Consider the following 16,535-nt stretch of genomic DNA (forward strand, 5'->3'; position numbering starts at 1 on the left):
CATTGATTAGCTATAGTAGTTTTCTGGTAGCATCTTTAGGATTCTCTATGTATAGTATCATGTCATCTGCAAACAGTGACAGCTTTACTTCTTCTTTTCCGATTTGGATTCCTTTTATTTCTTATTCTTGTCTGATTGCTGTGGCTAAAACTTTCAAAACTATGTTAAATAATAGTGGTGCGAGTGGGCAACCTAGTCTTGTTCCTGATCTTAGTGGAAATGCTTTCAGTTTTTCACCATTGAGGCGGATGTTGGCTGTGGGTTTGTCATATCTGGCCTATATTAATGTTGGGGAAAGTTCCCTCTATGCCTACTTTCTGGAGGGTTTTTATCATAAATGGGTGTTGAATTTTGTCAAAAGCTTTCTCTGTATCTGTTGAGATGACTGTATGGTTTTTCTCCTTCAATTTGTTATTATGGTGTATCACGTTGACTGATTTGTGTACATTGAAAAATCCTTGCATTCCTGTAATAAACCCCACTTGATCATGGTGTATGATCCTTTTAATGTGCTTTTGGATTCTGTTTGGTAGTCTCTTGTTGAGGATTTTTGCATCTATGTTCATCAGTGATATTGGGCTGTAGTTTTCTTTCTTTGTGACATCTTTGTCTGGTTTTGGTATCAGGGTGATCGTGGCCTTGTAGAATGAGTATTGGAGTGTTCCTCCCTCTGCTGTATTTTGGAAGAGTTTGAAAAGGATAGGTGTTAGCTCTTCTCTAAATGTTTGATAGAATTCACCTGTGAAGCCATCTGGTCCTGGGCATTTGTTTGCTGGAAGATTTTTAATCACAGTTTCAATTTCAGTGCTTGTGATTGGTCTGTTCATATTTTCTGTTTCTTCCTGGTTCAGTCTCGGCAGGTTGTGCATTTCTAAGAATTTGTCCATTTCTTCCAGGTCCATTTTATTGGCATAGAGTTGCTTGTAGTAATCTCTCATGATCTTTTGTATTTCTGCAGTGTCAGTTGTTACTTCTTTTTCATTTCTAATTCTATTGATTTGAGTCTTCTCCCTTTTTTTCTTGATGACTCTGGCTAATGGTTTATCAATTTTGTGTATCTTCTCAAAGAACCATCTTTTAGTTTTATTGATCTTTGCTATCGTTTCCTTCATTTATTTTTCATTTATTTCTGATCTGATCTTTATGATTTCTTTGCTTCTGCTAACTTTGAGGTGGTTTTGTTCTTTTTTCTCTAATTGCTTTAGGTGCAAGGTTAGGTTGTTTATTTGAGATGTTTCGTTTTTCTTAAGGTAGGATGGTATTGCTCTAAACTTCCGTCTTAGAACTGCTTTTGCTGCACCCCATAAATTTTGGGTCGTCGTGGTTTCATTGTCATTTGTTTCTAGGTACTTTTTGATGTCCACTTTGATTACTTCAGTGATCTCTTGGTTATTAAGTAATGTATTGTTTAGCCTCCATGTGTTTGTATTTTTTACAGATCTTTTCCTGTAATTCATATCTAGTCTCATAATGCTGTGCTTGGAAAAGGTACTTGATACAATTTCAATTTTCTTAAATTTACCAAGGCTTGATTTGTGACCCAAGATATGATCTATCCTGGAGAATGTTCCATGAGCACTTCAGAAAAATGTGTATTCTATTGTTTTTGGATAGAATGTCTTATAAATATCAATTAAGTCCATATTGTTTAATGTATCATTTAATGCTTGTGTTTCCTTATATATTTTCATTTTGGATGATCTGTCCATTGGTGAAAGTGGGGTGTTAAAGTCCACTACTATGATTGCGTTATTGTCGATTTCCCCTTTTATGGCTGTTAGTATTTGCCTTATGTATTTAGGTGCTCCCATGTTGGGTGCATAAATATTTACAATTGTTATATCTTCTTCTTGGATCGATCCCTTGATCATTATGTAGTGTCCTTCTTTGTCTCTTGTAATAATCTTTATTTTAAAGTCTGTTTTGTCTGATATGAGAATTGCTACTCCAGCTTTCTTTTGATTTCCATTTGCATGGAATATCTTTCTCCATCCCCTCACTTTCAGTCTGTATGTGTCCCTAGGTCTGAAGTGGGTCTTTTTTAGACATCATATATATGGGTCTTGTTTCTGTATCCATTCAGCCAGCTTGTGTCTTTTGGTGGGAGCATTTAATCCATTTACATTTAAGCTAATTATCGATATGTATGTTCCTATTCCCATTTTCTTAATTGTTTTGGGTTTGTTATTGTAGGTCTTTTCCTTCTCTTGTGTTTCTTGCCTAGAGAAATTCCTTGAGCATTTGTTTTAAAGCTGGTTTGGTGGTGGTGAACTCTCTCAGCTTTTGCTTGCTGTAAAGGTTTTAATTTCTCCATCAAATCTGAATGAGATCCTTGCTGGGTAGAGTAATCCTGGTTGTAGGTTTTTCTCCTTCATCACTTTAAATATGTCCTGCCAGTCCCTTCTGGCTTGCAGAGTTTCTGCTGAAAGATCAGCTGTTAAGCTTATGGGGATTCCCTTGTGTGTTATTTGTTGTTTTTCCCTTGCTGCTTTTAATATGATTTCTTTGTATTTAATTTTTGTTAGTTTGATAAATATGTGTCTTGGTGTGTTTCTCCTTGTATTTATCCTGTATGGGGCTCTCTGTGCTTCCTGGACCTGATTAGCTATTTCCTTTCCCATATAGGGAAGTTTTCAACTATAATCTCTTCAAATATTTTCTCAGTCCCTTTCTTTTGCTCTTCTTCTGCTGGGACCACTGTAATTTGAATGTTGGTGCATTTAATGTTGTCCCAGAGGTCTCTCAGACTGTCCTCAGTTCTTTGCATTGTTTTTTCTTTATTCTGCCCTGCAGTAGTTATTTCCACTATTTTGTCTTCCAGGTCACTTATCTGTTCTTCTGCCTCAGTTATTCTGCTATTGATCCCTTCTAGAGTATTTTTAATTTCATTTATTGTGTTGTTCATCGGTGCTTGTTTCCTCTTTAGTTCTTCTACGTCCTTGTTAAATGTTTCTTGAATTTTCTGTATTCTATTTCCAAGATTTTGGATCATCTTTACTATCATTATTCTGAATTCTTTTTCAGGTAGACTGCCTATTTCCTCTTCATTTGTTATGTCTGGTGGGTTTTTACCTTGCTTCTGCATCTGCTGTGTGTTTTTCTGTCTTCTCATTTTGCTTATCTTACCGTGTTTGGGGTCTCCTTTTTGCAGGCTGCATGTTCATAGTTCCCATTGTTTTTGGTGTCTGTCGCCAGTGACTAAGGTTGGTTCAGTGCGTTGTGTAGGTTTCCTGGTGGAGAGGACTAGTGCCTGTGTTCTGGTGGATGAGGCTGGATCTTGTCTTTCTGGTCGGCACGTCCACATCTGTTGGTGTGTCTTGGGGTGTCTGTGCCCTTATTATGATTTTAGGCAGCCTCTCTGCTAATGGGTGGGGTTGTGTTCCTGTTTTGCATAGGGTGTCCAGCACTGTAGCTTGCTGGTCGTTGAGTGAAGATGGGTCTTGGTATTGAGATGGAGATCTCTGGGAGATTTTCGCCATTTGATATTACGTGGAGCTGGGAGGTCTCTTGTGGAGCAGTGTCCTGAAGTTGGCTCTCCCACCTTAGAGGCACAGCACTGACTCCTCGCTGGAGCACCAAGAGCCTTTCATCCACACGGCTCAGAATAAAAGGGAGAAAAAAATAGAAAGAGGATAAAATAAAATAAAGTAAGATGAAAGAAAATAATTAAAATAAAAAATAATTATTAGGGAAAATAAGATTTTTTAAGTAAAAAATAAAAAATAACGGGCGGACAAACCCTAAGACAAATGGTGAAAGCAAAGCTATGCAGACAAAATCTCACAGAGAAGCATACACATACACACTCACAAAAAGCGGAAAAGGGAAAAAAGGAATCTATCTTGCTCCCAAAGTCCACCTCCTCCTTTTGGGATGATTCATTGTCTATTCAGGTATTCCGCAGATGCAGGGTACATCAAGTTGATCGTGGAGGAATAATCCGCTGTTCCTGAGGTTGTTGGGAGGGATTTCCCTTTCTCTTCTTTGTTTGCACAGCTCCTGGGTTTCACCTTTGGATTTGGCCCCACCTCTGCGTGTAGGTCGCCTGAGGGCGTCTGTTCTTTGCTCAGACAGGACGGGGTTAAAGGAGCAGCTGATTCGGGGGCTCTGGCTCACTCAGGCCTAGGGGAGGGTGGGGTTTGGATGTGGGGTAAGCCTGCGGTGGCAGAGGCCGGCGTGACGTTGCACCCGCCTGAGGCGCACCGTGTGTTCTCCCAGGGAAGTTGTCCCTGGATCACGGGACCCTGGCAGTGGCGGGCTGCACAGGCTCCTGGGAGGGGTGGTGTGGAGAGTGACCTGTGCCTGCACACAGGCTTCTTGGTGGCGGCAGCAACAGCCTTAGCGTCTCATGCCCGTCTCTGGAGTCAGCCCTGAAAGCCGCAGCTTGCGCCAGTCTCTGGAGCTCCTTTAAGCAGTGCTCTTAATCCCCTCTCCTCGCGCACCAGGAAACAAAGAGGGCAGAAAAAGTCTCTTGCCTCTTGGGCAGGTCCAGGCTTTTCCCCCGGACTCCCTCCTGGCTAGCCGTGGTGCACTAACCCCTTCAGGCTGTGTTCACGCCACCAGTCCTCTCGCTGCGCTCTGAACAAAGCCCGAGCCTCAGCTCTCAGCCCCCGCCTGCCCCGGTGGGTGAGCAGACAAGCCTCTCGGGCTGGTGAGTTCTGGTCAGCACCGATCCTCTGTATGGGAATCTCTCCACTTTGCCCTCCGCACCCCTGTTGCTGCGCTCTCCACCATGGCTCCAAAGCTTCCCCCCTCCGCCACCTGCACTCTCCACCAGTGAAGGGACTTCCTAGTGTGTGGAAACCTTTCCTCCTTCTCAGCTCCCTCCTGCTGGTGCAGGTCCCATCCCTATTCTTTTGTCTCTGCTTTTTCTTTTTCCTTTTGCCCTACCCAGGTACATGGGGAGTTTCTTGCCTTTTGGGAGGTCTGAGGTCTTCTGCCAGTGTTCAGTGGGTGTTTTATAGGAGCAGTTCCACGTGTAGATGTATTTCTTATGTATCTGTGGGGAGGAAGGTGATCTCCACGTCTTAGTCTTCTGCCATCTTCCTCAACCTCCTGGGTTTTCTTTTATATGGTGTTGGAGCAAAGGGATTTTTTTCTGGGGCAAATAGATCTATCAGTGTTGGTTTTTTTTTTCCCCCTGAATGGTGAATCAGCTACAGATACTTGTAATTTATCTGCTTTTGAGATCCTTTTTTGCTGTATAATTTCAGTTTTACCATTATTTTGGTGAATAAATAATTTTACATATATTTATTGAATACCTGCTATATACAAAGCATTGTACTTATATACACAAATAACTACAGTATAAGGCAGTTTGCTGTAAGTGTTATGAGCTCTGTAGGATTTTAGATAATGGAGAAAGCATTTTTGAGTGGATGATCAGGGGCGATTTCATGGAGGCAGGAGCATTTGACTAATGCACGTAGCTTATAAATGAATATTAACATGGCAGTCAGTGTGAGTTAGGAGTCCTGAAATGACAGCTCTCCCACTGCCAAAGATTTTATCTTTATAAACTGGGAAAATCATTCCAGTACTAGTAAATGGTTAATATCTAAACATTCCCATAAATACTAATTTAAGGTAAATAGTTGTACTTTTATGAATACATAATTTGCATATGATTGATAATTGCTGCTTTTGTTTTTAGGCTATGAATATTGTGGTTCCCTTCATGTTTAAATATGCTGTAGACACCCTCAACCAGATGTCGGGAAACATGCTGAACCTGAGTGATGCACCAAATACAGTTGCAACCATGGCAACGGCAGTTCTCATTGGCTGTATGTTTGGTTCTTTAATCTGTCTACAGGTGTTGACTTTCTTCAAGAGGGTTTCATCATATTTGAGCATATGACCTTTTCACCACAAACACAACTTAGCATTTTAGATGTTTGTTTTATGTGAGATTTTTTGTTTGATGTGTGGTTTTTAAAAAATTCTTTGTATGATATACTTTCCAAAAATTCTGTAATAAAACTCTCATTTTCTAAGTTCTAGAAAACAATAACATGAAGTAAGACATTAAATTCATAACAACCGCTTCTAATAGTTAGGCTCCTTATAAGATATTTTTTAGTAAGGCTAGTTATTTTCTTGCTGTTGTTGTTAGCCGTTGAATAGGAAATTGCTACATAATGATATACCTGTATTAATGTGTTATTAAATTATATTCAATAGCCATGACACAAATCTACAATTTGTAAAGAATAGAATATAGTGCTTTGTGTCCCCATGCAGTAGAAAGGATACTTTATGAAACTCAGACCTGAGTTGGGGCATGCTTAGTCAAAGCACTTGGATTTTTCAGGATCTCGATTTTATCACTTGTTATTTGGGGGAATTGAATTAGATCACAAAACCTCAACAGATACTGTACATTTATCCATAATAAGGCCTTATGGGCTGCTGTTACTTGGAAAAATCTTTCAACATTTGGAATCTTATGGGGAAAAATAACAATGAAAAGTTTTCATGGTGGTGGAAAGATTGATACTCAGTGGGCTAGATGTTTTCTAGGTTTCTTTTAGTGTAAGTATTCTGTGATATATTCATTCATTGTACAAACATTTTCTGAGCCCTTGACGTTTTTATACTCCAACGATTCTAATATTTTTACCCCCCACTTTTTCTTGATTGTATTGCTAGATGGTGTATCAAGAGCTGGAGCTGCCTTTTTTAATGAAGTTCGAAATGCAGTATTTGGCAAGGTAGCACAAAATTCAATCCGAAGAATAGCCAAAAATGTCTTTCTCCATCTTCACAACCTGGATCTCGCTTTCCACCTGAACAGACAGACAGGAGCTTTGTCAAAGGCTATTGACAGAGGGACAAGGGGTATCAGTTTTGTCCTGAGTGCTTTAGTATTTAATCTTCTTCCCATCATGTTTGAGGTGACCCTTGTCAGTGGTGTTTTGGTAAGTAAAACATTTTTCATGACAAGCTTTTATCTTACATTCTTGTTAGTAGCTATTTAGTACTTGAAGCTTTTGTACTATTGCATGCTTATGATTTGAAAGCAAAATCCCATGGTGCCAGAAGGGTTATACAGTTTGTTTAATTATTTTTCCACAAGCTTCAAGGGACTGTGTCCAAAGTCTTTATCATGTTATTATTGTAAAGAGCTGTTCAGTTCTACACATAGGTCAGTCATTTAGCTAGTGGTTGCAGTTTTTTTGTTAACAGACATTATGGTATATGGCTTTGGACTGGTATGCTCAGATTATCTAGGTTTCTTTCTATTCACCATTTGTAGCATTTTAGGCAATTTCATATTTTATAATTAAAAGTATGCATATAACTTAAAGTTGATTTTCTAAGGTATTTGTTTCCTCACTCAGTTTTTCATATATACAACTTTATACCAACATATTTTTTAATTAAAACCTTTGCGATTTGCTAATGTATATTATAAACTATTTGGCAAGAGCAATGACTGTTTCTCATTTCTTCTTTTGCCTTCTCCAGTATTATAGATGTGGTGCCCAGTTTGCACTGGTGACCCTTGGGACACTTGGTGCATACACAGCATTCACAGTTGCTGTCACACGGTGGAGGTAAGGTATCCCCCAGAGGTTGGTCAAGGTTCAGAAATTAGTTATGCTTCTGTAGCAAACATTCTATGCCTATGCAAATCTTTGTCTTACAGAACTAGATTTAGAATAGAGATGAACAAAGCAGATAATGATGCAGGTAACGCTGCCATAGACTCGCTGCTGAATTATGAAACTGTGAAGGTAATATATTTAATTTTACTTTCCTCTTCCTTTCACACCACACTAAGGTTTGTTCTGCCATTTAATTGAATAGGTGCTGTAAGTTAGAGCTGCAGATTAGTATAGGATCTCTAGGTATGATGAAATAATAGTACTTTATTGTTTTTCTTTTGTTTAGAAATTGCCCTTTCTACCACATTTTTTGTGTGGCACCATCAGAATTTTACCTTCTGAATTAATTTATAAGTAGTGACAGTATGGTTAGCATCTTGATTCAGAATGCACACTAAGTTCTTGACTCTCTATCCCTCATACTGCCTAGCATAGTGCTTTTCACTAATTCATTTCATAATTCATTCATAATTCATTTCACTAATTCATTTATCTGTTCATTTTTCCATTTAACAAATATTACTGAATGCCTCTTGTGTGCAAAGCGCTATGCTAAGTCCTGTAATGGGGGAGGGTGGTAAAAACAATGATTACTGTTTGATCCTTGCCTTCCCAGAATTTGCTAAGCACTGGGAGAGTTAAAGTAAAGTATGCAAGTGGCTACATGAGAAAGGTGTAATGTGGTGGGGGGCAATGAGAATTGTCAATTCAGAGTCCCAGAGGATCAAGGCAAGGCTTTGTGAAGGAAGTGCCATTGACAGCTTTTTTAGATCTGGGTTTAAATTAACTAGGCATTCAGTAAATGTTTGGGGGATGAATTTTATGGACTTTTCAAATACTGTCCATTGTGGAAAACTGCAGGAGTACCATAGTCCAATATATGGAAAGTCAGTTTTTAAAATGGTGTATGCAGTACAAAATTGTATCCATGAAAAGGATTCTAATCACTTAAGAGATTAAATTCCAATTATAGTTGTATGTAGTTACTATTTTTATGTATTTTGTAGTATTTTAATAATGAAAATTATGAAGCACAAAGATATGATGGATTTTTGAAGACATATGAGACTGCTTCATTGAAAAGTACCTCTACTCTGGCTATGCTGAACTTTGGTCAAAGTGCTATTTTCAGTGTTGGTTTAACAGCCATAATGGTGCTCGCCAGTCAGGGAATTGTGGCAGGTAATGGATATGTGGTTTTCACGTTAGTCTATGTTTTACTTAACCTTTATAAAGATTAATGAAATAAATGTGTATATTAGACTCATAAAGCATATTCAATAAGGTGCTATAACATCCTTGGAGTACTTTCATTTTTGTATCAGAATATGTTTTCTTGATTACATGATGATGTTTTTTTTACTTCCCTTTGTTTAACACTACAAGTTTAGCACTGGTTCTCTCATTGATTGGGATTACTGTTTGTGGGGCTACAACCTGATTCTTTAAGGAGTAACTTTCTTTTTAGCATCTGATATTTCTAATTTCTCTTGTAGACCTGGAAAGAAATGTAATTAATTTAGTATTTAGTCCAAAGGACTAAAATGCAAGCAGTCATATAAAAATTACTAGTAACCTTTTAGTTTTTCTATTAGTTGTTCATTGCAAAACATTGCAAAAGTAAATAATATCTGTGCCTATTTTCTGTAACCTGCTTGCTTAGTTAGGATTTATTCGTTCACTGAGACCTTAATACATGGTTTATCAATTCCCAATCATGATATCCATTTGCTCCAATTTTTTAATTTATACTTTAAAAAACTTCTATTTTACATTACAAGGAACTTTCTTAGGAAGAAAGGAGAGATTTTCAGCCTTCCATTTCTTTCTTCACTTAAGCCATTCTCTTTTACTTATATATTATGTGTAGTGTATGGGTGGGCTTTTGCCATTCCAGTTAGCATATATCTAGTTCCCTATTTTCCTAAATCATGGATTAAAATGCTTTGGAATTTGAGTAGGCCTAAGAGTTGCTGATCATGTACATTTTGAACTGTATTCCACAGTAGTAAACTGTAAACTTTTCTATCTTAAACTGGAAAGTTCATAACATCTAAATTTTTTTTTTCTACCAACTGCATATTAAGGTACCCTTACTGTTGGAGATTTAGTAATGGTGAATGGACTGCTTTTTCAGCTTTCATTGCCCCTTAACTTTCTGGGAACTGTATACAGAGAAACTAGACAAGCACTTATAGATATGAACACCTTGTTTACTCTACTCAAGGTAGACACCCGAATTAAAGTAAGTAATCTATTTAGTACCTTTTTAAAAGCATATAAGCATCATCTCATTAATGGTATTATTCCGGGGGAATATTTTTACATTACCATATTAGCAAACTAATTTCTCTTTTGCAGGAATTGGGACTATCATGTGTATTAAAAGGCTGTTACAGCTTTTACTTCTGTGTTTAGAAACCTTACATTATTAGCAAAGAATATTATACCTAGAAGCTAAATTTTGTTAACTTCTATATTTGTACTTGCACCTGATTTACTTTTGCTAATAATGATATAAAATGTGATTGCCTCTCCTCACATTGTCAACCTCCTTTCTCCCCTGCCCACCATCCCTCTTTACCCCCAAAACAAATTTATCAGAAATCAAAGCATTCAGGATTTTTACCCTTAACAGTGAGGAGTGAAAAAACATTTTTAAAAGCATGCTTAGAAGTGGTGTAACTCCACTTATAAACCTCCTCCTTTCCCTTTATTTTCCTTTTTCTCTCTGTGAATTAGAAAATTGCATAGCTGTACTCTAGGAGGTGTGTAAAGTGGCTTTTTCTTTTCTCTTCCCTGCTAGGACAAAGCGATGGCATCTCCCCTTCAGATCACACCACAGACAGCTACGGTGGCCTTTGATAATGTGCATTTTGAATACATTGAGGGGCAGAAAGTCCTTAGTGGAATATCTTTTGAAGTTCCTGCAGGAAAGAAAGTGGCCATTGTAGGAGGTAGTGGGTCAGGGTAGGTAATTTAGTTCTTTATAAAATTCTGCATTGTTGATTGCTGACTCCCATTGTAATATTTTTTATGTGTCATAATAAAATGATGACTGTGGTTTAAAATAGGGGTTCCCTAATGCCAGTTGGAGCTGCATAACCTTTCATTGTCTCCTATTTCAGGAAAAGCACAATAGTGAGGCTGTTGTTTCGCTTCTATGAGCCTCAAAAGGGTAACATTTACCTTGCTGGTCAAAATATACAAGATGTGAGCCTGGAAAGCCTTCGGAGGGCAGTGGGAGTGGTACCTCAGGTATTTAAAAAAAGAAAAAACTTATTTGGGGGAAGGTATATTGGGTTGGTGGATCTTTTACTAGAATCATTTGAATCCAAAGAGTCAGTATATGCTAATTAAGTTGGAAGTGTTAGGCCCTACAGGCCATATTCTGTTACCAAAAAGACAAAAAAACATGAATTTAAAAATCTTCATGATGGGAAGATTTTTTTAAGCCTTAGGAAGATAGCATAACATAGAGGAAAGAGCCCAGACTGGAGTCAAATAGAACAGAATTGTAAGCCCAGCTCTAACCCATATACATTGTATGGCCTTGGGCCTCAGTTTCCTCATCTGTAAAATAAGGATACCATTTTCTTGTAGGACAGAATTATTATGGAGTAGAGATAATATGTGTAAAGTACCAAGTACAATGTCCATCACATAATTGTTCAGTAAATGAAAACTATTATTTTAATTTTGAGCAGTTTTTGGCAGAGTAAATTTATGAAAATTACAAAGCAGTCTGGCTGCCAACTTCAAGTTGGTATGCCTTGTTCCCACAGTACCAAGCACAGTGCCCGACCCATAGTGAGCATTTAACAAGTATTTGCTGAGTGACTTTAGGGGAAAACATAAGTTCAGAGTAAGATCTGAGAAGGTAGGAAGGAGGTAGCCTTACAGGATGTGAGTTTTTCTTATACTGAAAGCCAATAGAGAGACCTGGGAATTAGTTGCAGCCTAGAATCAGAACCAAATCCCTGGGAGAACTGTAAGAAAAGGATCAGACAGTTCCTTTTATGTAGCTTGTAAAAGGTCATCAAGTGATCTAACACATGCCACTCTGCCCTGTCCTCTCTTTCACTGAGAATCCCAAATTTAGTGTTCATGAGTCACTTAGGGAGATTATCGAAATTCCAACTCTCTTTCACACACCTTGGTTCTGGTTTAGGAGGGCAGTGGGGGCCCCAGAAACCTGCATTTTTGAATATGCCTTCTAGGTGATTTAGGTGATTCATAGACTATATGTTGAAAAACACTGACCTAAACCATATGTGAAGTGAACTGAATTCTGGGCTGTTCCTGCTTAGGGCTCAGTGTCCTCATCCATTCTCTTGGGCTGTATAATAATTACCCTCATCGTTTTGAAAAATAAAATGTTTTATTCACTAAGGAAAAATATACATGGTCAATAAATGAAAGAAAAGATACTCATCCTCATTAGAAGTCTTAGTAATTAAATCAACAATGGGATACCATTTATCACCTATTAAACTGCTGATGATTTTAAAACTTGTAGTATTTAGTTTGGGCAAGGCTGTGTGAAATGGCTAGCCTGTTTTGCTGGAGGAAGCATGCAACTTTCCTGATGAACAAATTGGCAGTATGTAGCAAGAGTCTGAAAAATATTTATATCCTTTATTACAGTAATTCTGCCTCTAGGAAGTTTTAGTAAGGAAATAAACAGGGAAGTGAACAGATTTTTCTATGCTAAACAGTTCATTATAGTGTTATTTATACCAGCACAAGTTGGAAACACTATAAAATCCAGTATTAAGTAGATGGTTAAATTATCATCATAGGATCAAATGTCATACAGTCATTTTTAAATATCATGTTTGTAAAGAGTATTGAGTGTCATAGATAAATGCTCAGATACAAAGTTTGTTGAAAAAGAAGTTTCCAAACAAAATGTAATATTTCAGTTTTATAATATTAAATGAATACATTGTAACAGAAAAAGTATTGGAGAAAATACAGCAACATGTTAATAGTAGTTATTGCTGGATGGCGGGATTATGGATTATTTACTTAATTTTTGTTTTACCTTATATTTTCTATTTCCCTTTTTTTAATATCTTTATTGGAGTATAATTGCTTTACAATGGTGTGTGTGTTTCTGCTGTATCAAAAAGTGAATCAGCTACACATATACATATATCACCATATTTCCTTCCTCTTGCGTCTCTCTTGCACCCTCCCTATCCCACCACTCTAGGTGGACACAAACCACCGAGCATATCTCCCTGTGCTATGTGGCTGCTTCCCACTAGCTATCTATTTTACGGTTGGTAGTGTGTATATGTCCATGCCACTGTCTCACTTCGTCCCAGCTTACGCTTCCCCCTCCCTGTGTCCTCAAGTCCATTCTCAATGTCTGCGTCTTTATTCCTGTCCTGCACCTAGGTTCTTCACAACCTTTTTTTTCTTTTAGAGTCCATATATATGTGTTAGCATATGGTATTTGTTTTTCTCTTTCTGACATACTTCACTCTGTATGAACACACTCTAGGTCCATTCAGCTCACTACAAATAACTCAATTTCGTTTCCTTTTATGGCTGAGTAATATTCCATTGTATATATGTGCCACATTTTCTTTGTCCATTCATCTGTCGATGGACACTTACGTTGTTTCCATCTCCTCGCTATTATAAATAGAGCTGCAATGAATATTGTGTTCCATGACTCTTTTTGAATTATGGTTTTCTCAGGGTATATGCCCAGTAGGGGGATTGCTGGCTCGTATGGTAGTTCTATTTTTAGTTTCTTAAGGAACCTCCTTACTGTTCTCCATAGTGGCTGTATCAATTTACATTCCCACCAACAGTGCAAGAAGGTTCCCTTTTCTCCACACCGTCTCCAGCATTAATTGTTTGTAGATTTTTTGATGATGGCCATTCTGACTGGTGTGAGGTGATACCTCATTGTAGTTCTGATTTGCATTTCTCTACTGATTAGTGATGTTGAGCATCCTTTCATATGTTTGTTGGCAATCTGTATATCTTCTTTGGAGAGATGTCTGTTTAGGTATTCTGCCCATTTTTGGGTTGGGTTGTTTATTTATTTTATTTTTTTGATATTGATGTGCATGAGCAGCTTGTATATTCTGGAGATTAATCCTTTGTCCCTTGATTCATTTGCTAATATTTCTCCCATTCTGAGGGTTTTCTTTTCATCTTGTTTATGGTTTCCTTTACTGTGCAAAAGCTTTTAAGTTTCATTAGGTCCCATTTGTTTATTTTTGTTTTTAATTCCCTTTCTCTAGGAAGGGGGTCAAAAAGGGTCGTGCTGTGATTTATGTCAAGAGTGTTCTGCCTATGTTTTCCTCTAAGAGTTTTATACTATCTGGTCTTACATTTAGGTCTTTATCCATTTTGAGTTTATCTTTGTGTGCGGTGTTAGGGAGTGTTCTAATTTCATTCTTTTACATGTAGCTGTCCAGTTTTCATAGCTCCACTTATTGACAAGACTGTCTTTTCTACATTGTATATTCTTGCCTCCTTTATCAAAGATAAGGTGACCATATGTGTGTGGGTTTATCTGTGGACTTTCTATCCTGTTCCATTGATCTATATTTCTGGTTTTGTGCCAGTACCATTCTGTCTTGATTATTGTAGCTTTGTAGTATAGTCTGAAGTCAGGGAACCTGGTTCATCCACCTACGTTTTTCTTCCTCAAGATTGCTTTGGCTATACGGGGTCTTTTGTGTTTCCATGCAAATTGTGAAATTTTTTGATCTAGTTTTGTGAAAAATGCCATTGGTAGATTGTTACGGATTGCACTGAATCTCTAGATTGCTTTTGGTAGTATAGTCATTTTCACAATAATGATTCTTCCAATCCAAGAACATGGTATATCTCTCCATCTGTTTGTATCATCTTTAATTTCTTTCATCAGGGTCTTACAGTTTCCTGCATACAGGTCTTTTGTCTCATTACATAGGTTTATTCCTAGGAATTTTATTTGTTTTGTTGCAATGGTAAATGGGAGTGCTTCCTTAATTTCTCTTTCAGATTTTTCATAATTAGTGTATAGGAATGCTAGAGATTTCTGTGCATTAATTTTGTATCCTGCTACTTTACCAAATTCGTTGATTAGCTCTAGTAGTTTTCTGCTAGCATCTTTAGGATTCTCTGTGTATAGTCTGCAAGTAGTGACAGTTTTACTTGTTTTCCGATTTGGATTCCTTTTCTTTCTTTTTCTTGTCTGATTGCTGTGCCTAAGACTTCCAGACATATGTTGAATAATAGTGGTGAGAATGGGGAACCCTGTCTTGTTTCTGATCTTAGTGGAAATGGTTTCTGTTTTTCACCATTGTGAACAATGTTATCTGTGGGTTTGTCATATATGGCCTTTCTTATGTTTAGGTACGTTCCTTCTCTGCCTGCTTTCTGGAGGATTTTTATCATAAATGGTTATTGAACTTTGTAGAAAGCTTTTTCTGCATCTATTGAGATGATGATATGGTTTTTCTCCTTCAATTTGTTAATATGGTATATCACGTTGATGGATTTGCGTATATTGAAGAATCCTTGCATTCCTGAGATAAATCCCACTTGATCATGGTGTATGATCCTTTTAATGTGCTGTTGGATTCTATTTGCTAGTATTTTGTTGAGGATTTTTGCATCTATGTTGATCAGTGATATTGTCCTGTAGTTTTCCTTTTTTGTGACATCTTTATCTGGTTTTGGTATCAGGGTATTCGCGGCCTCGTAGAATGAGTTTGGGAGTGTTCGTCCCTCTGCTGTATTTTGGAAAACTCTGAGAAGTATAGGTGTTAGCTCTTCTCTAAATGTTTGGTAGAATTCACCTGTGAAGCCATCTGGTCCTGGGCTTTTGTTTGTTAGAAGGTTTTTAATCACAGTTTCAACTTAGTGCTTGTGATTGGTCTGTGTATATTTTCTATTCCTTCCTGGCTCAGTTTCAGAAAGTTGTGTTTTTCTACGAATTTGTCCATTTCTTCCAGGTTGTCCATTTTATTGGCATATAGTTGATTGTATTAGTCTCTCATGATCCTTTGTGTTTCTGCAGTGTCAGTGGTTACTTCTCCTTTTTCATTTCTAATTCTATTGATTTGAGTCTTCTCCTTTTTTTCTTGATGAATCTGGCTAATGGCTTATCAATTTTGTTTATCTTCTGAAAGAACCAGTTTTTAGTTTTATTGATCTTTGCTATTGTTTCCTTCATTTCTTTTTCATTTATTTCTGATCTGATCTTTATGATTTCTTTCCTTCTGCTAACTTTGAGGGGTTTTTGTTCTTCTTTCTTTAATTGCTTTAGGTGTAAGGTTAGGTTGTTGATTTGAGATGTTTCTTGTTTCTGGAGGTAGGACTGTGTTGCTATAAACTTCCCTCTTAGAACTGCTTTTGCTGCATCCCAGAGGTTTTGGGTCGTCATGTCTCCATTGTCATTTGTTTCTAGGTAGTTTTTGATTTTGTCTTTGATTTCTTCAGTGATCACTTCGTTATTAAGTAGTGTATTGCTTAGCCTCCATGTGTTTGTATTTTTTACAGATCTTTTCCTGTAATTGATATCTAGTCTCATAGTGTTGTGGTCGGAAAAGATAGTTGATACAATTTCAATTTTCTTAAATTTACCAAGGCTTGATTTGTGACCCCAGATATGATCTATCCTGGAGAATGTTCCATGAGCACTTGAGAAGAAAGTGTATTGTGTTGTTTTTGGATGGAATATCCTACAAATATCAATTAAGTCCATTTGTTTAATGTGTCATTTAAACTTGTGTTTCCTTATTTATTTTCATTTTGGTCGATCTGTCCCTTAGTGGAAGTGTGGTGTTGAAGTCCACTACTATTATTGTGTTACTACTGATTTCCCCTTTTATGGCTGTTAGCATTTGCCTTATGTATTGAGGTGCTCCTATGTTGGGTGCATAGGTATTTGCAATTGTTATATCG

At 37.4% G+C, this 16,535-nt stretch overlaps 1 protein-coding gene across 7 annotated transcripts in view; it reads left to right on the forward strand.

Moving 5' to 3' along the window:
- Positions 1-16,535, forward strand: part of ABCB7 (ATP binding cassette subfamily B member 7) — a 131,716-nt gene that overhangs the window by 83,848 nt on the left and 31,333 nt on the right. For 6 of the 7 annotated variants that reach the window (XM_089904351.1, XM_089904355.1, XM_089904350.1 and 3 more), the window contains 8 exons: positions 5,657-5,789; positions 6,655-6,923; positions 7,474-7,562; positions 7,655-7,742; positions 8,621-8,795; positions 9,701-9,858; positions 10,420-10,583; positions 10,742-10,871. In XM_089904351.1, the coding sequence (XP_089760477.1) occupies positions 5,657-5,789; positions 6,655-6,923; positions 7,474-7,562; positions 7,655-7,742; positions 8,621-8,795; positions 9,701-9,858; positions 10,420-10,583; positions 10,742-10,871 (1,206 nt within the window). The remainder of the gene's footprint in view (positions 1-5,656; positions 5,790-6,654; positions 6,924-7,473; positions 7,563-7,654; positions 7,743-8,620; positions 8,796-9,700; positions 9,859-10,419; positions 10,584-10,741; positions 10,872-16,535) is intronic. The other variant, XM_089904354.1, reaches the window with a different exon arrangement.

This window comes from Delphinapterus leucas, chromosome X (genome assembly GCF_059928025.1).
Source record: "Delphinapterus leucas isolate spDelLeu-1000000601 "Yukka" chromosome X, BTC_Dleu_Yukka2, whole genome shotgun sequence".
NCBI classification, from domain to species: Eukaryota; Metazoa; Chordata; class Mammalia; order Artiodactyla; family Monodontidae; genus Delphinapterus; species Delphinapterus leucas.